The sequence below is a fragment of the Neovison vison genome, chromosome 3, assembly GCF_020171115.1.
Source record: "Neovison vison isolate M4711 chromosome 3, ASM_NN_V1, whole genome shotgun sequence".
In the NCBI taxonomy this organism is placed as follows: Eukaryota; Metazoa; Chordata; class Mammalia; order Carnivora; family Mustelidae; genus Neogale; species Neogale vison.
Window position 1 is genome coordinate 58,738,646 of NC_058093.1, and position 22,453 is coordinate 58,761,098.

The following is a 22,453-nucleotide window of genomic DNA, read 5'->3' on the forward strand; positions in this document are numbered from 1 at the left end:
ATCTACAGCTGCTCCTCATTTTCCAGATGGCATCTATGGCTGGGAGTACTTTTTACCATCTGCACTTCTCGAAGAGTTTGTGAACTCTCTCTTTTAATTATTGGAAATGGAAAAACTAATTGGTAAAGTGGTTAAATGATATAAAAGATTTTAAAAACTAAGTTAGAGCTTTTTACATTCTATTTTAACTTTTTAAATAAGGTCAATGCTTTAAGTGCTTTTTGACTTTCATCTTTGCATACCTACGATCTTTGATATTTGCAGTACTCCAGAATACTTTGTAATAACTATTTGTACAATGACTGGTACTTGGAGCCAAATTCCAAAACTCTTACCTCCTTCCAATACTGTACTGTTTTGGACATGTGCATAGAGCAGCTAACACTGAATGAATGCAGAGTACAACCTTACGTGAATTGTTCCATTCATCCAATAATGTTTTCAAATTGGTAAGGTGCAGTGTCATGATTTGTAGAAGTAATTGAGAAAAACAAACTTTTTAGGTGTTGCTCATGTTTTTATATACGTAAAATATTGAGATAGTGGGAGAAGCAATTTCCCATTTAAGTAATACTTTTTTAACTAGCTGAGCATAATAGGAATGACATCTGACTCTGAAATGAACATATTCTCTATCTAGGGAATTCTAGATTTGGAGTGTTATTAGCTTTTATTTTCCCTTCTTCCAGTTTTATGAGTCATAAATATATTTTCTTAATGATATGTTGTAAATAAGTATCCTCTAATAATCTGTAGATACAGTACTTATTCACCATCTTTTCTCTTTAGGCAGGTTCTACTGGGGAAAATTCTCTAGATAGTTTGTCCATTTATAAAATTAGACACTTGCCATCTTTGCTCATTTTCAAGTTCTCTGTTTACAAAACTATTAAGAAGGTGTGAAATGCAGCCAAACTTCCCAGTTTATGGGAAATGTCTGATGATTGCATTTCCTACATGTTCATTGTTCACACATGAAGAAATTTGGCAGCTGCGAGATTATTAAGTTTAAAGTATCCAAATCTAACCCTCACTGGGATTTTGGTTTCCTGCTTTCCACCCCCACCATCTCATCTTTTGTAGTCATATTTGTGGTAAGTGCTGTGGTGGTATTTTTTAAGGTTGATGATCCTTCAGTTTTCTTTGTTTTCCATTTATCAGATGCTGTGAATAAATGATAGACCAGGAGTTCACCTGATTTAGAGTCCTGGCTTCAAATAGAAACATAACATACTCTAAAAGAGGTTCCTTCTCAATAAAGACGTTTTATGGTGGCACTGTTGTTGAGAGAGGGGGCAGTGATGGTAGCTAATCTATATGCTGTAATTATTTTGTAAGAACTTGATAGAAAATTTATGGTCGTACATGTAAGAGTTTGTAACTGAGAATAGTAGAAAATGGTTTGTGTATATTGTTTTGTTGTTTTAATTTTTACTTGATTTGGCTTTTTATTCAAGTGAGTTTTTCCTGTTGAAAACTTCGGATTACTCTGTTTTCTTCATGATTACTAAAGATCAGTCATGGAAAAGTGAGATTTTTTTCTGAATACATGTACTACTTTTAGAGATTTAAATATGTAGAATTATGAAGGGAGAAAACTATATAATTTGTTAAGTGGATCAAAAGGCAGCAGCTTCTTTGATCCTAAGAGCTGCCGATAGTTATATAGATACTGGGTGTGACAGTTGACAAGAAAAATGGGAAGTTGGGGCAGAGGTGTCATGAAAGTAGGACAAGGAAGAGAAGACAATAGGACTAGTTAGCACCATGGTGCCATAAGCCGCTGCCATAGTTACTTCTCTCCTCCACTTTAGCCATCCCTCAAAGAATTCTGTAACAGTTTCCAGATGGTGAATACTACCATGTGGTGGTCATGTTTGCCATATTCAGTGTCTTTTATGTATTTCTTAAGTCTGTTTTCAAAATGATGGTGGTAGGGTGCCTGGGTGGCTCAGTTGGTTAAGTGTCTGCCTTTGGCTCTCTTGATTTTGGAATGCTGGGACTGAGCTCCATGTGGAGCTGGGGGTCCCTACTCAGTCGGAAACCTGCTTTTCCCTCTGCCACTCCCCCTTCTTGTGCTCTCTCATGCTTTCTCTGTCAAATAAAAATTAAACAAATTTTAAAAATTAAAAAAAAAATGATGGTGATAATAGTTTACACTTAAGGTTATTTGGAAGATCAGCACACTTTCTTTTTTGTTTAATAAGTCACGTGAGTAAAAGGTTCTGTGAATGAAAATTATGATCACCATTGTCTTCAGTGAGTATTCTGCAGTGGAAAAAGTAGATTTAGAATTTGAAACTCTGTCCTTTGTGTTTCATTCACAGGCTGTAGAAGAAGAAGATAAGATGACACCTGAACAGCTGGCAATAAAGAATGTTGGCAAGCAGGTGAGGTATACCGTAATAGGTTACGCAGTCGCATAATAATGCGCTCTTGTAGAGTTAAAACTGTTTTAGGGCCTGTATGATTTTTTCCCCTGTTTGTTCACTCTACAGTTTTCTTTTGTCATGTAAATATGATGCTAATTTTAAAGGTCACTGAATTACTTGATGTCAAATTCTGTTTGCCATATATAGTGAAGTCACAAATAGATCTGCGAGGTACTGTCTTTAGTGAAAATAATTTATAGAAATAAATTAGGAAACTTATATCCTGAGTTTATTTTTCAGCTATTATTTTTACTTGAAATAATATTATCAGTGAAGATAATAGAATGGTTTATTTCTTACATAGTAACAGTTTTTTAAATGATACAGTTTGTCAGTATGTAGGCTTCAGCATGTAGGTAATGTTCCTGAGAAGGTGAGAGCACCATTGGATTATAGTGAGTGAAGAGAAAGGGTTTTAAGTATTTGCTCTTTCACATTTCCAAGATGAAATATATATTTTAGTTCCTATTTTCCGAGGGTTGGGGGAACACACCAACCAATTAAAAGAATCTACAGATTAATTAGACTGTTTTTTAAAGAATGTTGATTACATTTTTTTCATTTCATGGAACATGGTTATCATATTGCTGATGTTGGCAGAATCTTGATATTTCAGATGCAAGACACTAAGCTGTCTTTGCTTTCAGCCATCCTACCATATGCTCTGATCCCATCACATCTCACAAGCTATGTAGGTTTGGGCCAGGACCATTCTTGGATGGGAAATCTCTAAGAATCACCCAGCTGCCACAAGAAGTAATGTAGATAACTGAAGGAAGTGTGTTACCAATTCACTATACAACTAGTTACTCCCAACAGCGCAGTAGGGGCAAAGGTCTGACTTAAATATCATAATTAGTGAAATTAAATCCACTACATTCTGAATATTATAATGCAAAAACAGCTAGAACTCTCCCCAAACAAAATGAAGTATAGTTCATCTTATTCTCTCATCCTGTGTGATCTAGTTACCTAGTCTTTTCCTACTACTTATTATAGTCTAATATATGTTAGTAGATCACCAGCTTGGAGTCTTGCACTTTATAGAACCCACTGTTTTTTGTATAAATGCCTCTGAGGCTACCATGTAGATTTTATTTTAACAGCAACAAATAAAAGGTCTTAATTAAAAGTGATGCTGAAAAATATGTAATGGGCAAAGATGAATAATCATCAGAATCATTTTTCTTAATCTAGCTCTTCACTGGTTTAGCCTGTTGCGTGGCAAAAGCAACACTGTCTGTAATGGAATCAGATCACTATCTTTTTCTCCTGCCAGTCTTTCTCAGATACTTCCACCTAAAATGTCCTAAGGCTTATTCCTGAAATAAAGAAAGTGTAATACGTGGTCTAATTACTTGAAATTATTTGTAGCATGTTGAATCTCTGGGTTCTTTAAGGAAATCAAGCATGTATTGAAATTGTAATTTAGAAAAGAACAGCCAAGAAATAATTCCAGTGATGAGCATTTATTTAAGGTTAGGAGTCTTGGGTATTGTAGCAATACCCATACAAAAATAATGCCTTAATTGAGAGTTTAATTTGCAATATATATATTTTAAAGCTTTCACATTTAGCTGAAATACTTCATTCAGCTCAGCCTTAAACATAAATTAAGGGTTTTAACTTCATTTGTTACAATGTTATTTTAAGCCTCATTTTTAACTCAAATGTTTCAAATATAGATTTGATCAGGTTTCAGTTAAAAGATTGTACCTATATACTTTAAAAGATGTACCTATATACTTTTATTTTTTCAAAATAGCTACAGAAAATAGGTATTTTTAAGATTATTTTGTACATATTAAATACATGTAAAATATGTGTATCCTAACATTGTATTTAAATTTTTAAACAAGTAACAGTGACTTTTGATCTAAGAATATTTCCTAAATCATTTAATGTACTTTTCCCTGAAATATTAAATTTATACAGGAATTAAATTTAAATTAAAATTACAGAGGAAGTAATGAGAAAGAATTCACATTGAACTCTTACCTGTTGGTACTTCTGCTTCGCGTAATAAGAACCCCTCAAGACAGTCAATAAATATGAATGGCAGAAAGTATGCACACGTACTTGGGCTTATGCACACTTATAAATGCTTATACTTTGTTTTTAAAAAAATTAGATGCTGTGGCTGTATAGAACTCCTTGTTACTCTTTATAATTTCTGGTATAGAGTTATAGCATTGATTGTGTAAATCAGTTTTTCATTGTGTAATCTATTATTTTATCAGGTACTTAATTTTTTAATATATTTAGGAATCTTAAGGATATAACAATATATTAGGAAAATTAAATTGTAAAGTATATATAAATTTAGGTTTGGTTTTCTTTACCAGTTTCAACTACTTAAACTGAGTAATTCTTCTATCAGTAATATGGTTCTTTTTTTCTTTTTCTTTCCTTATTTTTTATTTAGGACCCCAAACGTCATTTGGAGGAACATGTGGATGTACTTATGACTTCAAATATTGTCCAGTGTTTAGCAGCTATGTTGGATACTGTCGTATTTAAATAAAACAATGCACAAAGCTATTGGTGATACTTCCAGCATATATTCCTCTATTGTTCCTAATGCTCAAAATCAAGGGACCTCTGAAGGTGTGTTTGGTTAAATGTAAGACATCTGGCATCATTTGCAGCACTGTAACACCTTCAGTCTCAGTTGTGCAATTACTTCTGTTTCTTTAGTCAGGGTCTTTGCAGATTCCAAAGTTGTATAAGAATACATCAAAGTGGACAAATTTTGTTAAGATCCCATTTAATATTTGAAGAAATCAGTAACACAAATATATTTTGATTGTTGCTTACAAAATAAAATACATTTACAATCTATGTCTCCTGAGGTTTTTTGGCACTGGGTGGAATTGACAGAATAACATTTGACAGTGCTCTCGAAATCTCACACAACGATACGTTTCTCTTTGCAATTTAAGATCTTATAACACATAAAACATCAATGTGATAACAAAACTTCACAAATGTAAAGTCATTGCCATTAAGGAGTTGCTACACCATTAGTGAGTAACCCCCCCCAAAAAATGTTGACATATTTTATTAAAAGTATCTGTGGCAAATTAATATTGTATAATCAATATCTTAACATATTATACTTTCCAGGGTTTCAGGGGAGTACATTTAAGAAGAAAAAGAGGGCAATGTTAATTCAGACTTTTTTTTTTTTAAGAGTACATTCTACCAATGTTGAGACTATCTGGGAGTTGCCTTCTGCAAACTCCACTAGACTTTTAGCTAAGACTGCCATAGAAGGTAAATAATCTCTTCAAAACAAATTAAGAAAAGTCACCATAATATGAGTTTAGTATCATGAGCACGTAAGAAATAATTTGTTGTTGTTTTCTCTCATCTTTCCCAAATTAACTTGACAGTACTCAGTTTTCTGAGAAAGACAAAAATTTGACTAATGGCAGGTTTTATAGATGACCTTATCCCTCAACCTGTTTCTAACCCGATATACATAAATAATTGCCCCTGTTAATACTCATGGCACAGCACCATTCTGGGTACACCAAGGAGTATGGGAAAACATGAAGGTAGATTTAATTCTTGTTTGTACCCTTTGTGAAAATATGGTAAAAATGTTTGTTTCTAAGGCTTCATTAAAAGAGGGTTTTACTTTGGGGACTTGGAATTTAGACTTAACCCCTACTAGAGGTGGTAGAAATGTGGTAGACCAAATTACTGTCCTATTTGAACAATTCCAGGCTTGTATTGGTTGCCTAATGAACAGTTACCAGAAACTAAAAGTAGAAATGGCTTAAGTTCCCACTGTGCTTCACAGTCTCTTTTTTGGTGGAATAAGGGGTATTCTGAGCATTTGTTTGTCCTGTGGCTTTTTCTCTTATATATAGTCATAGTATGTTTTATGTAGGACATGTAATATGTATTAATTTAATTGCTGAGATTACAACAGCTAACCTTTTACAATTAAAATGTAAGTGGAAGTTAGCAGAAGTTTTCCTTTTGCCTAATTTAATCTTGTGTGCAGACTTTTTTGGAGTACATGATTTTTCCCTTTACATAAATAGGGTTCTATGATTTATTTCACAGATCTTCATTAGAGCTAGTCAAGATTTTTTTCATACAGTATGCCCTTAGAAGAACGCCTCAATAATCCGGAGGCGTTCTCAACATTCCATATGAAATACTTCCTTTTGTTTTTCATTTTATTCTGCTGAAAACATCTCCTGAGGTGGCTTGCACAATACCTGCCTTTTGTTCTTATTTGATCACCTCACCGTCTTGCACTCCCCACAACCAGTACCACTTTCTCCTACTTGGTTCATGTTGGGAACACTCCCAATTTCAAAACCTCACCAGGATCCCTCTTAGCAAAAACCTGCATTTTCTTTTGAGATTTGGAATGGATGAAAATTAGGATGCCCTGAGTCTTGTTGAACACTTTTGTTGTGGAATGTACAGCTATTTTAGCAGCAGTCTGATGGCTCAGGTCCAGTTGGGCATTGAAATGACTTATTTAATCACAAGCTCAATAAGGTGTGTATGTGCTTATATGCGCATCTTTACCCATCTATTATGCAGCGTTAAAGCAGCGCAAGAAAGAACCCAAACTCCTGCTTGCCTCTAATACAGAGATATCCCTGCTTTCCTCTTTGACTAACATGGGGTCACTGAAGGCTCCAACCTCAATATACAGTGTGATCTGCCTGGACCAGGAGCACCTGGCTTTTCTGGGAGCTCATTATATATACACAATCCAGGCCTCCACTCCAGACCTGAATCAAACATCAAGAATCCTGGCATGGTTCATATGCACTTTAAACTCTGAGAATCCCTTCTGCACACAAGTATGGCTCAAGAGCAGGTGTGCTGATCTTGAGGAAAGTTAGTTTTCCCTTTTAAGCTTATGTAAGTTCAAGATACACCCTGTAATGAGGAATCACTGAATTTAGTACTGATAATCTAAAGTCAGAATGCACATTTATCTCCTATTCCAATTCCTTAAAAACTGAGGAAGGTGCACTCTATTCCCTTTCTACACTTTAACATTTCAGTTTTGCATTCTTCATTCTTTAAAAAGTTAATTCAGGATGCCACAAATGAGAACATGAGAACGCCTTCAAGAGCCTTTTTAGGCTTAAGGCTCTTGTCCCACAGAGAAAGGGGTGGAGGGTAACCTCGGAAGCTGGGGATAGAGGCGCTCAGAGACAAAGAAGTTAATGGTCGAAGAAAGGAGAAAACAAGAATAGCCAAAGTTGGGCAAAAACCACTCAGGAGAAGTGGTGGTAAAAGGTAAAGGGCAGAAAAAACAAGTGTCAAATAGTGTCATAGCTCCTGTCCCCTCCCCTGCACCCGGATGCCTGAACAGCCAAGGCCCTGCTTGTTGATGAAGCTTCATGGCCAGGAGCTGAGATTTGCTTCGGAAGAGAAAAATGGGCCTGGCTGTATTTTTCTCTCAGAAAACTGTCTCGGCTTCAGTCGGACATCTGGTCACCCACTTGTCCAGCCCAGAGCCGTCGGCGCTGGGCCTGCCTCGTGGCGCCCTGCTGGAGGCCACAGCTGGTGCCCTCTGCAGCCAAGGCGCCCAGCCCGCCTTGGGGGATTGGGGGGACTCAGACTGGGCTCCGCGCTGACCGTTCGGCCCACTGAGGCAGCGCTCTTTAAAAAGGCGCCCGCCTAGGCGGAAGTCGAGTCTGGTTAACCCCTCTCTGCCCAAGTCTAGGACCCACCCAACGTCCCCAGAGCCGCTCTCCGTCAGGCAGGTGCCGAGCCCCGAGGAGGACTGACCGGGCGGAGGTTCCCGGGCCGTGCCTCTGCCACCAAAAGACTGTGTGCCCCTGGCGTCTGCGCAGCGCGGCTCTCCCCAAGCTCCCGGAGTCTCCTGGGCGGCGGCTGCCTCTCGGGACCGCGGGGGAGCTGGGCAGCCTCCGCTCAGGCCGCTCGGGGACGTTAGACAATGAACCAGAGCCGGGCGGATGGCCGGGCGCGGGGAGGGCCGCTCAGGCTGCCAGCCCGAGCAGTGCTCGGCGCGGAGCCCGCCCGCCTGTCGGCCAGCCTGCGGGGCCCAACTGAGCTCCCGCCGCGCTCCTCCTCCTCCTTCCCGCGCGGCTCGGCGTCCCGGGGAAAGCCGCGGGAGGGCAGATTGGCGGGTGCCGCCACCGGAAGCAACTTGGGGCGGATAAAGCCTCTGCGCTCTCGGCCCTCTGGTCCAGGGCTGGGTTCCTCTCCAGAGCCAGAACTGGGAGATTTCTTCCGACATCCCAGGGTCGCTTTGGGCCTCGTGCTATTTATTTGTGCCAACATCCTTTTAAATTGGTTCTTTTCTCTGTTCCTCCGCTGATTCTCCCTCATTTTAAACTTACTGGCATTTTTTTTCCCTCCCCTCCAGATTATATAAACGTTGCACACACACGCACACACACACACAGAGAGACACACACACGTCTTCGGTATCGATCACTGCGTTGACACCACTTCCACTCTGTCTCCCCAGATCAGCGCTTCCAGCGAACCCATTTGCACGAGGACTCGGCCCTTTCTTTTCCTGGCGAGGCTTTTGAACCTTGTCGCCAAGCCAGTACCTCAGAGAGAAGGAAGTGCAGTGGGACGCGCGGCATGCATGGCGCCTGCCCCCAGTTAGATGCTCTTCAGATAATCGGCAACTAAGCTCGCTGATAAAATATTTAGGAAAGACCTCGTAAACATCACTGCAAATACATTAAGGCACTTCAGCCCTACAGCTTATGATTATTTCAAAACTTAAAAAGGTGATCATGGATTGTTACTGTTTCTGTGCTCAAGCAAGAAACCGAACCTTCCCGAGGTGGGTGGATGGGTGGATGAGTTGCAGCTTTTCGCCCCCACTGCTCTCCCCCCCACTCCCGCTCACTTTCATCGCCGTGGCTCTCGGCAGCAGTGATTTATTTATTTATGTATGTAGTTAAAAAGGTGTGCGTGGTGGGGGGCGGTTCGCGGAGGACACGCAGGACCTGCTCACAAAGGACTGGCTCAGGTGTTATGTGCTTCTGTATTAACTGGAAAAGACAGACTCTGGAACTTTTACAGGGCGAGAAGAGGCCACCGGCTCGCGCTTTGTATACTTTGCACTTGAAATCGTTACATTCAACTGAATATTTGGCTCATTCAGATCCGAAAAGTCTCCTAGCATCATCGAATTCCCTCCTCCGCCCCTCGGCTCGAGAGGAGGGAGGTGGGGGGAAGGTAGGAAAATGTTTAGTAAATTGCACATCTTTGAATCTTCCTAAAGCAGTGGTCACAAAGCTTAAAGGTGACACAACAGTGCTCACGTAAAGCCAACACACATTCCCCACCCCCCAAGCCAACAATAAAATCATCCCCTTCAATTTGCCATGATCGTCGCGACCAGGAGCCAGGTGATTATCCTAATTAATGTCTATCTAATTAAATTACTGTCAGCAGTTAACCAATGGCAGGAGCCGTTTCATCGGCTGCACAAGCAGCAAGATCAAAAGTGAGCCTTTTCTGATTGCTGCATAGTGTCAATTGGCCAATCTCTTCTCCCAGGGGAAAAAAAAAGTAAATCAAACCTTTGAGAAGCATTTGCTGGTTGAAGTGCTTTCTGTCTAGTGAGGGGGTCTGTGGATTTCTAGTTTATGATAAATAGGACTTTAAAAACCAGGGACAGGAGGGCGAGTGTTCAGGTTCTAGAGCTATGCAGCTGGAGCACTGCCTTTCTCCTTCTATCATGCTCTCCAAGAAATTTCTCAATGTGAGCAGCAGCTACCCACATTCAGGCGGATCTGAGCTTGTCTTGCACGATCATCCCATTATCTCGACCACTGACAACCTGGAGAGAAGTTCACCTTTGAAAAAAATTACCAGGGGGATGACGAATCAGTCAGATACAGACAATTTTCCTGACTCCAAGGACTCACCAGGGGACGTCCAGAGAAGTAAACTCTCTCCTGTCTTGGACGGGGTCTCTGAGCTTCGTCACAGTTTCGATGGCTCTGCTGCAGATCGCTACCTCCTCTCTCAGTCCAGCCAGCCACAGTCTGCGGCCACTGCTCCCAGTGCCATGTTCCCGTACCCCGGCCAGCACGGACCGGCGCACCCCGCCTTCTCCATCGGCAGTCCCAGCCGCTACATGGCCCACCACCCGGTCATCACCAACGGAGCCTACAACAGCCTCCTGTCCAACTCCTCACCGCAGGGCTACCCCGCGGCCGGCTACCCCTACCCACAGCAGTACAGCCACTCCTACCAAGGAGCCCCGTTCTACCAGTTCTCTTCCACGCAGCCCGGACTGGTACCCGGCAAAGCTCAGGTGTACCTGTGCAACAGGCCCCTCTGGCTGAAATTTCACCGCCACCAAACGGAGATGATCATCACCAAACAGGGAAGGTAATGCTACATTCTTGGCAGTCGCTGCTCCAGGCGCGGCCCGGGGGCAAGTGCGCCGGGTTGTGACTAATCCCGGTAGCGATGTTTTGGGGTCGGGAGCGGAGTGGAAGGCGCTCTGGTGCGCCCTGGAGTTGGCTGGTTTTGGAAAAAGGGAAAGTGGAAGGTATAACCGCCGCAGTGGTGTTGGTAAGGGGGTTTCCGCTCTAGAAAGGTGGTCAGAGAACCTGTCAGGGGCCGGAGAAAGGCGAAAGAGAGGGAGAGTCCGGGCCTGCAGCTGGGAAATTGTAGGGACGCATCAACGCCCGGAACCAAGGACAGGTGGAGGTGCGGGTCGCCAACCTCACACTCCACCTGGGCAGTGACACCTGCCGATTCCCCACTCCAGCTAACCCACGGATCTCCCCGACTTCATCCTCATATCTTTTCCTCCCCCCACCACCCCTTCTCTAACCCAGCAAACATTCGCTCATCCACGCTGGAAGAACAAGTTTTGCTTTGCTATCTGGCGCCGCGCTTCTTGCATTTAATCTTTAACATTTACGTGTTTTTTTTTTTTTCTCTTGTTTTCTCCCCCCCCTTAATTTAAATAGGCGCATGTTTCCTTTTTTAAGTTTTAACATTTCTGGTCTCGATCCCACGGCTCATTACAATATTTTTGTGGATGTGATTTTGGCGGATCCCAATCACTGGAGGTTTCAAGGAGGCAAATGGGTTCCTTGCGGCAAAGCGGACACCAATGTGCAAGGCAAGTCCTTCCAATTAACACATTTTCCTGACACTTATTTAGGTGAGAATGATTAATTAAAGCCTTTGTGGACTGGCTCGAGAGACTTTTAAAACGATCGGCCAATGACTTCTAAAAGGAAACGAGGGGAATAGGGGGACAGACTGAGCAGCGAGAAGGGGGAGGATTATGCAAAAGCTATTTTAATCATCTCCAGTTAATAGGAAGAAAACGAGGCCTAAAAAACCCCCAGCTAATGGGCCTCACCGTGGAATAAGGTGTGCGTGTGTGTATGTGTGTGTGTGCGTGTGTCCTACGTGGTGAGGAGTTGGGACTGGGCAGTGCCCAGGGCATAACGTAAACAACATATTTCTTTCTCTAGGAAATCGGGTCTATATGCATCCGGATTCCCCCAACACGGGGGCTCACTGGATGCGCCAAGAAATCTCTTTTGGAAAATTAAAACTTACAAACAACAAAGGAGCTTCAAACAACAATGGGCAGGTCAGTGGCTCAAGCGCTCCTTCCCGCCCCCCCCCACCCCCACACGTCCCTCGCTAGCATCCAGTCCATTAGTTTAAATCAGCATGAGAAAATGGACATATGTTTCTTTGCTTCATTAACAAGCCTTTTTCAAAATTTTATCTCCACCCTCCTATAAAGTTATTCTTGCCCCCCGCCCAATTTCCGAGTTCCCGACCTTCCCAAGAACTGTACAAATAATCGATTGATTTCGAGAAGGAAACCCACAGGATCGGAGGTTGTAAAAATCTTTGTTCCTCCTAAAAGGAGGGCTAGGCGGATCGGGAGGCCCTGACGACCAGGCAGTCGGGTTCGTTTTCCTCCGGTGCTCCGCTGATCTTTGCTCGGGGAGGAACCAGGGCTGGTCCTGCCCCAGCTAGCCAGTCACCAGGAAGACGAGTGCCGCGGTCAGTTAGCCGGGGCGGCGGGCTCCAGCCAGCCCCGGCACGGCCCGCGGCCCCAGCCCAGCGCACACTGACCGAGCTAACGCGCCGCCCCGCGCTCCCCTTGTCTCTCCGCCGGACAGATGGTGGTTTTACAATCCTTGCACAAGTACCAGCCCCGCCTGCATGTGGTCGAAGTGAACGAGGACGGCACGGAGGACACCAGCCAGCCTGGCCGCGTGCAGACATTCACTTTCCCCGAGACCCAGTTCATCGCCGTCACCGCCTACCAGAACACCGATGTAAGGAGGCCTGGGGGCTGGGCGCGCGGCGGGCGGCTGCGGCTTCACCCCGCACCAGCCCGCAGCCCCGGCCATCCCGGGTTCGGGCACTAACATCAGCAACAGCTGTTTCTGTTGCGCCTTTTAGGCGGAGGGCTAGGGGCCTGCTGGGCACCTTCTCTGAATAGCTTGCCGGTGGGAAAACGGTTCCTATTCGTCTTCATCGCGGGTCACACGGGCCATCTTTGAGGGGCCCAGGATTTCTAGTAGGGTCTCTTTTGGGAATTTTAATTCAGTTCTCAAACTAGAAGAGATTTAAATTTGCTTTCTCCCCCCGTCCCCCTACCCAAGACTCCCCCCCCCCTTTGGAGTACTTCTTCCATTTAGAGAAGAAGCAGATTTTCTCCTGCATTTTATTATTGGCAAGCTTTGGCATTATGTAAAATTAATTAATTAATTAATTAAAGTCTCAGAATTGATGGCTAAAATAAACAAACGTCACTTTTTGGGCGATCAAAAGAACAGAAACATTCACATATCTAAAAAGTACAATAAATCAGATTACTGGAAGCTGTGGAGTGAGTTTTTTTAGCACTTGAACCTCTTCAACACTTGCAAGTTCGCCAAAACTTATTTTACTTCTGTTGATTTGACGAGTAGGAGTGACGGTGTTTTTTTTTTTTTTAACTTAAATGGAAGTATCAAAAATGAAAATATGCATTTATTTTAAATTAAAGCTGATTTAAAGATACAGTTATGGTTTCTTGAGGTTGTGAATCAGAAGTGACCAACTTTTAAAAAATGTGGTGAAACACTTAAAATAGGCAACATTTGGTGATGAATTCAAGTGCCCTTAAAGATTTGTCTTTTTGTAACAAGTATTTTTAAGATGTGCAGGTGAGCTGACCTAGAACACGTGGGAGAGCTAATTGAAAGCAATCCTTTAGTGTTGGGCATCATTAATTTAAACATGTTCCTCATAACTTTTATGAAACGTTCTCTTTTTTCCCTTTCTATTCATTCTCTCCAATTTTTCCCTTGCTCCCTAATGAAATTGTGGGCCATAGCCCCCTGTAAAAAGTGGTGATGCATTCATAAACACCTAATCCACCTACACAGAAGGTGAGACCATATTAATCTTTTTTTTTTTTTTTGGTCTTTTCTAGATCACACAATTGAAAATAGATCACAACCCCTTTGCAAAAGGATTTCGGGATAATTATGACACGTAAGTAGTTTTGCACCTTCCTTCTCAAATAGTTGTGGAATTGGGCTTTAGGTCAAAGGTGTATTGTTCTGTACAAGGCTGTTGGAAGCTCAAGTATGCGAAGACAAGTCTGTTTCCAAGGTCTTCCCTTGCCTTTTTGTGGGCTCCCTTTCTTTCTGGTGACTTTCTGGCTTGGTGTTTTTGTGGTTTGGGTCAAAGATTTCCTGCACTTATTTTTATCTTTCTTATGAATTACAAAGTTGTTGGCGGGCCTCTGGGACTGGCTGACTGGTGAAGCTGCCCCGGTTCCTGGGTGCGGGAGCTGTATGTGTCGCTGCAGATGCTCAGCTCAGATTGTCTGTGTCTGAAACCGCCGGATTCTGCCGGAAAGTGCATGTGGCTCTGGCAGTTGTTACATTCTCCTTGGCATATGTGACTTTTATTTACCCATTTCCAAGTTTTGTGTAATAGCTTTTCCTGTGCAAGTTTACTATGGACTGAATAAAAATGTGCACCCACCATAGGCAAGGTCATGAGCAGAGCCGTTGTTACAGTTATTTCAGGCTTTGGGAAGGACCCAGGTGCTGTTGCTGTGTATTATTTATAAGCTTCAAAAGAAAAATATTTCCTTTTATCTTTTGCATCTAGGCGTGTTTTAATTAAATGTGTTGGTACCCTTTTCTCCATGCTTCCCTAACTTGTGTCTTTTCTATCAAAATGATGTTCTCTGGGGGACAGCAGAAGATATAAACTTAGTGCTTGTTCTCAGTGCTTGTTCTAGCATTCTTGCTCAGAGTTCAGATATAGTGCCCAAGAGTTCAGATAGTGTTATATAGCAAAATCTGAATCTGGATTGTCGGAATCTCCCCACTTTTATTCTGACCATAAAAGGGAAGGGTACATGAATTTTAATATCATGGCTTGCATGAAGTGTCCAGGATAGAGCTACAAAGTCGAAGTTGTCTTTAACCAGAATAGATTAATTTTGTGGAGAAATAGACAAGTGGCTGTTTCTATTCCGTCTCCAGGAAGATAACAAACTTCCCTCCTGATATTTTTTATGAAAAACTAAAAAGAGTCATTGATATTTCCTCGTATAACTGTCAGGTGCCTTCCCTAAAAGTAGTTTTGAGGAAGCAAGGCTCATCGAGATGATTCCCCAGAATAAAAACTCAGCTATTCTAGTCCTCACAGTCTAAAAATGTGGACCCGGCACTGTGGGAAGTGTGTGGCCCAGGAGGCCAGAGATACTGGTCTCTGTACTAGGGGGTCTTGTAGGTTTTGAGCTTTTAATTCTGTTGTGAACATCTGTTCCAAAGCATTTTATTTTGCACAGATCAATTCGGTAATCCCAAGTGGGTTGGGACCTGGATGGGCATCTAAACTGTATCTTTTGCAGGCTGTTTTTTTTTTCTTTTTAAAATATTGTGGTAAACAGAGAAGATATTTGCACCTTGCTGGTTATGTTCCCTTCCTGCCTCCCTCTACTTATCTGAAGCTGGAATTAAATTTCAGGAGGGAAATTTTGTGTGGTAAGCAGAATGGCCCTGCATCACCCTCACCCACCCTTCTCTGGCTGACTTCTGTAGGAAAAGTTGCTTCTTTTTGATTCTTAAACTGTATATTTTCCATAAAAGCTTCCTTATCTATACAAATGGAGACTTTAGTTTTTAGGGGACAGGGGAGAGCAGAATGGCTGATGCCACCCACCCTTTGCCCTTTTATGCTGATACGTTGAGCATGGATCCCTTGGAGAAACAGGGTGAGCCATAAGTTCAGGGGGACTAGAAGGTTGCTTGGCCACTCACCAGGGAATCTCTTCCCCCAAGGATTAAGGTCTGACAATACTGAGGCTCTCTCTCAAAACAGTGTGTTGATTAAAGATTAAAACATTTATGCGTGAGCTAAATAAAAAGGGAGGCATGTGTCTATGTGTAGGAGAAAACACTTCTACCAATCTTGATCCAATCTCTGGTTCTTTCTCAACTCTAATGGGATTTTCTAGGCCCAGGGCCCAGGGCCTCATCAATCTTCATTTCACTGATTCCCAGTAACACAGTTACTGTCTGTGGGCAAGTTATTTAGCTTCCCTGTGCCTCAGTTTTCTCCTCTGTAAGGTGGGATAATAATGCTACATAACAGGGAGGATTGTTGTGACGGTTAACAGAATTACTCTCTGTAGTCCTAGACAACAGTGCATGGCACAGAGTCAAGTTGTGTAAGGGTTAGCTATTATTGGTGGGAGAGTGCTTGGAGGAGCTTGATAATCACTGTGAGAGTTTGTCCCAAAGGCGTTTTTTGTTTGTTTGTTCCGTTTTGCTTTTTGTCTTTTTTTAAATTTAAATTTTTATTTACTTACTATTATTATTATTATTTATCAGTAATGGTTCAAAAGCTAGGACAAGGTCAGCATACAGAACCCTTTTTCTTAGAGCCCCTGGCTGGCGCAGTCAGTAGAGCATGCGACTCTTGATCTTGGGTTCCACTCTTGACTCTTGATCTCATGTGGTCAGTTCAAGCCCCATGTTGGGCGTAAAGCTTACTTTACAAAAAAAAAAAAAAAGTATATATACTTTTTCTTTGTAAAAGAATTTTATTGACTGATGACTTCATTTCTTGTTATTATTGGTAGAGGTGGGGGTTAAAGGATCACACGGGGGAAACAATGGACAGTAAATAATGTGGAGGCTGCCAAGCAGCAGTCCTCAAGTCTCAGAAGACTGGTGAAGCCCAGTCTTTGATGATTACTACCTGAATAGCCTTCGTGTCTATCAAATGGAAGAAAGTGTTCTTCACAGAGTGGAGAAATGGGTATCTTGTTTAGAAATATTGCCCAGAAACTCTCACTGCACAGAAAAGGCCCACTGAGCAAATAACACCGTAGTCCCTGGGCAAATCTGCCCTAATGTTCCTACAGACATCGGAGAAGTGGGATGAGACTCCCCTGCTGTGCTCCGCTCTCTGATCCCCTGTACAGCTGGCGAGAGAGAGGGGACAGGCAAGCCTTCCTCTTGATCTGTGCTTTGCCTAGCTCCCTGAGTAGACCATTCGACCTCTTTCCAATTGCACGATTTATTTTATTTGGGGGAGAACGTCGGTCTGTGACCTTTGTCCGTCTCCACTCTGGACCGCAAGTTACAGATGGAGATTGTGGGGGTGGGCGAAAAGTGGAGGTGGCCTTCCCTTTGCCTCCCGAGGGGACCTCTCTGCCACCCCTCGGTTCTCTCTCTCTCTCCTTCCCTCGCAGGATCTACACTGGCTGCGACATGGACCGCCTGACCCCCTCGCCCAACGATTCCCCGCGCTCGCAGATCGTGCCCGGGGCCCGTTACGCTATGGCCGGCTCTTTCCTGCAGGACCAGTTCGTGAGCAACTACGCCAAGGCCCGCTTCCACCCGGGTGCGGGCGCGGGCCCCGGGCCGGGCACGGACCGCAGTGTGCCCCACACCAACGGGCTGCTGTCGCCGCAGCAGGCCGAGGACCCCGGCGCGCCGTCGCCGCAGCGCTGGTTTGTGACCCCGGCCAACAACCGGCTGGACTTCGCCGCCTCGGCCTACGACACAGCCACGGACTTCGCGGGTAACGCGGCCACGCTGCTCTCCTACGCGGCGGCGGGCGTGAAGGCGCTGCCGCTGCAGGCGGCGGGCTGCACCGGCCGCCCGCTCGGCTACTACGCCGACCCGTCGGGCTGGGGCGCGCGCAGCCCCCCGCAGTACTGCGGCGCCAAGTCGGGCTCGGTGCTGCCCTGCTGGCCCAACAGCGCCGCGGCCGCCGCGCGCATGGCGGGCGCCAACCCCTATCTGGGCGAGGAGGCCGAGGGCCTGGCTGCCGAGCGCTCGCCGCTACCGCCCGGCGCCGCCGAGGACGCCAAGCCCAAGGACCTGTCCGACTCCAGCTGGATCGAGACACCCTCCTCCATCAAGTCCATCGACTCGAGCGACTCGGGGATTTACGAGCAGGCCAAGCGGAGGCGGATCTCCCCCGCCGACACGCCGGTGTCCGAGAGCTCGTCGCCGCTCAAGAGCGAGGTGCTGGCCCAGCGGGACTGCGAGAAGAACTGCGCCAAGGACATAGGCGGCTACTACGGCTTCTACTCGCACAGCTAGGCCGGCCCTGCCCGCCCGGCCCCGCGCCCCGCCGCCGCCCGGCCCCCCAGCCAGCCCCTCGCAGCTCTCCCCAGCTCTTCCTCCCCACGGCCCACCTCGCGCTCCCCCTCATGTCACTTGGCCCTCGAATACCGTCTGCGACGAATAAGTACAGGTCTCCGAGTTTGATTTTAACCTTTTTTTGCACAGCAGTTTCTGCAGTTAGCTCACCGACCTTCAACTTTGCTGTAAACCTTTCGGTTTTCCTCCTTACTCTCCTTCTGTGAAGTTACACTCCTAACAAGCCTCCTCCCTCTCGTCTTTTTCTCACCCTCTCCTTCTCTTTCTTGTAATGAAACTCTTCACCTTTAGGAGACCTGGGCAGTCCTGTCAGGCATCAGCGATTCCGACCCTCCAAGTCTCGGCCTCCCCATTAACCGTAGGATGTTGACTCTAGAACCTGGACCCACCCAGCGCGTCCTTTCTTATCCCCGAGTGGATGGATGGATGGATGGATGGTAGGGATGTTAATAATTTCAGTGGAACAAAGCCTGTGAAATGACTGTATATAGTGTTAATTTATTGTAACGAATGGCTAGTTTTTATTTTCATCGTCAAGGCACAATACCAGTTCACCGCTTAACCTTTCCATTCTTTTCCTTTCTTTGCCATTTTCTCCACCCCCTCTCCACTTTAAAAAATTGCCTTGTGAGATAATTAACAATATTCTAAGAGGCTCTGGAAACGTGAAATACTTGATAGATAATGATGGGTTTCTCACTTCTCCTCAATCCGTTGCATGAAATAATTACTCTGTGCCTAATGCACATAAATAGCTAAGGAGAATCGGACCGAACACCTGTAAAGGATAGGTGTCCGCTCATAGGCAAGTCCATTAAGTGGCATGATGCCTGCAAAGCAAAGTTAACTGGAGTTGTATGTCCCACCCCAACCCCGCCCCCCCATAGAGTAGCTCGACATCAGCAATATTATTTTGCCTTATTTGTTTTTCCCCAAAGTGCCAAATCCATTACTGGTCTGTGCAGGTGCCAAATATGCTGACAAACTGTTTCTGAATATCTTTTCAGTCCCCCCCACCTTTATATGCTGTAAATCTTTGTAATGAATATTCTACTAATGATATAGATGACTGAATTGTTGGTAACTATAGTGTAGTCTAGTGAAGATAAATTGTGTGAGTTGTATATTTTACTGCATTTTAGTTTTGAAAATGATTTCCCTGCCACCTAGAAACAGCTGAAATTTGACTTCCTTGGGAAAACACTAGCATTAATGCAAGTAAGACTGGTTTTTCCCCCCCTCTAAGTCTTGTTATATTTGATAAGGAGCATTAATCCCCCTGGAAATAGATTAGTAGGATTTCTAATGTTGTGTAGCAAACCTATACTTTTATTTGTATTTTAAAATTAATGTGAAATATGCATCATACACAATATTCAATCTAGATTCCAGTCCATGGGGGGATTTTTCCTAATAGGAATTCAGGGTCTAAACGTGTGTATATTTTGGCTCTTCTGTAAATCTAATGTTGTGATTTTTATATTTGTTTCGTTTTGTCTGTGAATTGAATAATTTATACAAGTACACACTCCATTGAGAAACGTTTTGTTTTTTGCTCGTTTGTATCGTCTGTGTATAACAAGTAAATAAATCTGGTAAAACGCTATGGTGTTTGAAAGCAGTTTACAGTTTGAAAATAATTTATTATAGGTGATTACTTTTAAGGGTTAAGGAAGTATAGCCCGACCCCACTTGAATATGGGGCAGTCTGTGTAATGGGAATCAGGTCCCATTTCCCACTTGAATTCGTTTTATAGCACTGCCAGTGATTACTTTCTCCTTCTTCTTTACAAGTAACTTAGTTCCCTAGGAGTCAAGTTTCACTTTGTTGCACTCTTTTCTTTTTCCAGGAAAATGTAGGCACTTCCTCATCATAGCTATCTTTCTCTGAAGTAGGAAATAATGCGAGCAGGAAAAGGAGGGTCTTAAATGAGGAGTTAAGAATTTCTTTAAATTTCACAGGCGGGAGGCTTTGGGCAGAAGAGTAGGATGTAACTGAAATGCGTGTCAGAATAGGCTGTTGACCACAGCTTTAGGCAGATGTCGAAGGAAAATCCCGGTCTTTAAATACGAGGCCTTGGAGATGAGTGGCGACGCTGTACATGCAAACACGGAATGGCCTGCATTTCTTGAGCGGGATGTTTCAGGGGGATTGGGCGGGGTTGGAGTGGGGTAAGGAATCAGAGAACAAACTCGGGACGGTCGGTATTTAAGCTTGGAGCTTAAAACGTGCTTTGGGAGGTTATCTGGGGGTTACCACTCCATCTCCTCTATGGTGGAATTCCTGTGCCAGTCCTGCCCAGGCCAGATTCCCAATTCCTTGAGAACAAATGCAGAAATGTGGATATCCCAGCCGGGGGCGGGTGGGGGAGGTCACTGCGTCTTAGTCGAGGAGTCCGCCTAGCTCTGACTTTATCTCGCGGAGAAGCGGTTTTTGTACTTTTGTCTCCATAGAAAGGAGATCCAGGAAAGAGGCGGAAAATGGTTCAACATTCTTGCTTAGTGTGGGTCAGTTTCAGGTTATGGGACTAAATGTAGCACCACCTAGAGATTGTCCTGTAACCCCTTTGCAATTTGAGAGATGCAAAGAGGCTTCAAAGTTCCAATTAAAATAAAAATTCAGAGACGGGTATGGGGGGGGTGTACAAAACCGATTTGTTGTTTCTGGACAATTTCGCCACTAGACGGCGTTCCGCGGAGTTTTGTCTGCCACACAGAAAGGCGATGGCTGATTTTCCTTTGTGTTTCTTTCACCCTTCCCACACCTAAGACCCGAACGAGGGGACGAAAAGTACAAAACACGGTGCCTGTGTAGCCAGAGAAGTTGAGCAGTGTTTTCGTGTAGTCCCCCCACTGGGTCTACGCTCCCGCGAGCCGGCCGCCCCGCGCGGCCGGGGAGGAGGCGCACGTGCGGTCCCGAGGGCGCCAGGGGCGCCGAGGCCCGAGGGCGCGGGGTGCGGGGGCCGCGCTCCGCCCGCCGCCCTCGGGCCACAGGCCCCGCGAGCAAACGAGCTGCTGTCGTGTGCGGAAACGCAGCTCTCAGCAGCCGAGGATAGATTTCACAGGAACGTAGTGCCTTGTACCGAAAGACGCACTTTAGCTGCTATTAGGAAGTACTTTAAAAAATTGGGGAGGTCGTTTCCCTTGCAGCTCTGCCACCGTCTCCACCATCTGCTGTGTGGACTGAGTCAGCGTGAGGTAAATTTGCAGCTCCGCGCTCCTCTCGGAGGCAGTGTGCTTTCCCCTTTCAAGCATGTTCATTTCTGCTCGCTTTCAGTGTCTTGGGTGTCTGGTGAAGGGACCCTGTCGCCGCGTCTGAGAAGCTGCTGCTGTTCCAAAGAAATCGGAGTTTGGGTTTGGGAGGGCCTGTGGGAACCAAAGTTCGCGCCCCGGGTTCGATTTCGAGTTGCCTTCTCCTCTCCGCGAGGGTAGGGGTCAGGCGAGGACGCGGTCTTCCCCGCAACCTGCAGATAGGCTCAGCTTTAAAAGTGTGTTTTCAACAGTGTCTTTTCTAAAAGAGACGGGAAGAAAAAAGGCGAGCGTGCGGCGAGCCCTGCATTCTGGCTCACGCCTTCCCGCCACTCGCCCTCCGCGCCATCTTAACTCACTTGCAACCACCCGCTCGGGGCTGAGTGCGGCCGCCGGCCCGCGCTGCTCCAGCCAGGGGTGCTGGGCCCTCGGTTCCTAACCTTCGAGGCGGACGTCCTGGGTCTGTGTAAAGCAGAGGCGGAGCCAGGGCGCGCTGCGGCGGCGGGCGGCGCGTCCGTGCGGCTCCCGCGGCCGAGGCCGCACTTGCCCTGGGCCTAGCGCCGTCCGTCCGGGCGCCCTCGAGCCCAGACCGGTGGGGGTGCGCGCCTGCAGGGGCTTGGCGGGGAGCGGGGCGCAGCGGGAGGCCTGCTCCCCGACGTGCAGCCTGCGCCGAGGCTCCCCGCGCCGCCGGTGGCCGTGCTCTGGCTGTCCTGGGCCAGTCCAGACGGGGATGCGGGGCGCGGGGCTAGACTGGCAACCCGGGCCCACCTGCAGGCCCGGAGTCCAGGAGGCTCTCTCTGCGTTCTCGGAGTCCGGTCCAGTAGGACCGAGACCTTGGCTGTGCCTGAGGGCGCCCTTTCCAGTCTGTAGCTCCTCAAGAGAGCCGCGCCAAGGGACCCTCTAGGATTTAGGACCTGACGGCCTTTTAGGCCTAGCAGAAGCTCACTCGAGAGTTTGTTTGCAAAGCCAGGTTGCTTCTGCCTCTTTAGGACTGACTGACATCACCTGAGCTCTTATAATGTAGTAATTTAGATTATACAGAAAACTTTCTGAAATCTCTTACCTCCTGAATTTGTATTTTCTTACAAATCCTACTGCTAAAACTCTTTGACCCAC

General features: G+C 45.2%; 2 protein-coding genes across 4 annotated transcripts in view; both read left to right on the forward strand.

The window, feature by feature from the left end:
* Window positions 1–5,273, forward strand: part of PSMD14 (proteasome 26S subunit, non-ATPase 14) — a 101,487-nt gene extending 96,214 nt beyond the window's left edge. For both annotated transcript variants that reach the window (XM_044242198.1, XM_044242199.1), the window contains 2 exons: window positions 2,328–2,390; window positions 4,858–5,273. In XM_044242198.1, the coding sequence (XP_044098133.1) occupies window positions 2,328–2,390; window positions 4,858–4,956 (162 nt within the window). In that variant the 3' untranslated portion in view covers window positions 4,957–5,273. The remainder of the gene's footprint in view (window positions 1–2,327; window positions 2,391–4,857) is intronic.
* Window positions 5,274–9,900: 4,627 nt separating this feature from the next.
* Window positions 9,901–18,028, forward strand: TBR1 (T-box brain transcription factor 1). Of its 2 annotated transcripts, none has more exons than XM_044240922.1 (6): window positions 9,901–10,805; window positions 11,396–11,550; window positions 11,912–12,033; window positions 12,578–12,736; window positions 13,882–13,943; window positions 17,170–18,028. In XM_044240922.1, the coding sequence occupies exons 1-6, from the start codon at window positions 10,114–10,116 to the stop codon at window positions 18,026–18,028; spliced, it is 2,049 nt and encodes a 682-aa protein (XP_044096857.1). In that variant the 5' UTR covers window positions 9,901–10,113. The 2 variants fall into 2 exon arrangements, with proteins under 2 accessions (XP_044096857.1, XP_044096858.1); XM_044240923.1 differs by lacking the exon at window positions 9,901–10,805 and adding an exon at window positions 11,114–11,129.
* The last annotated feature ends 4,425 nt before the right edge of the window (window positions 18,029–22,453 follow it).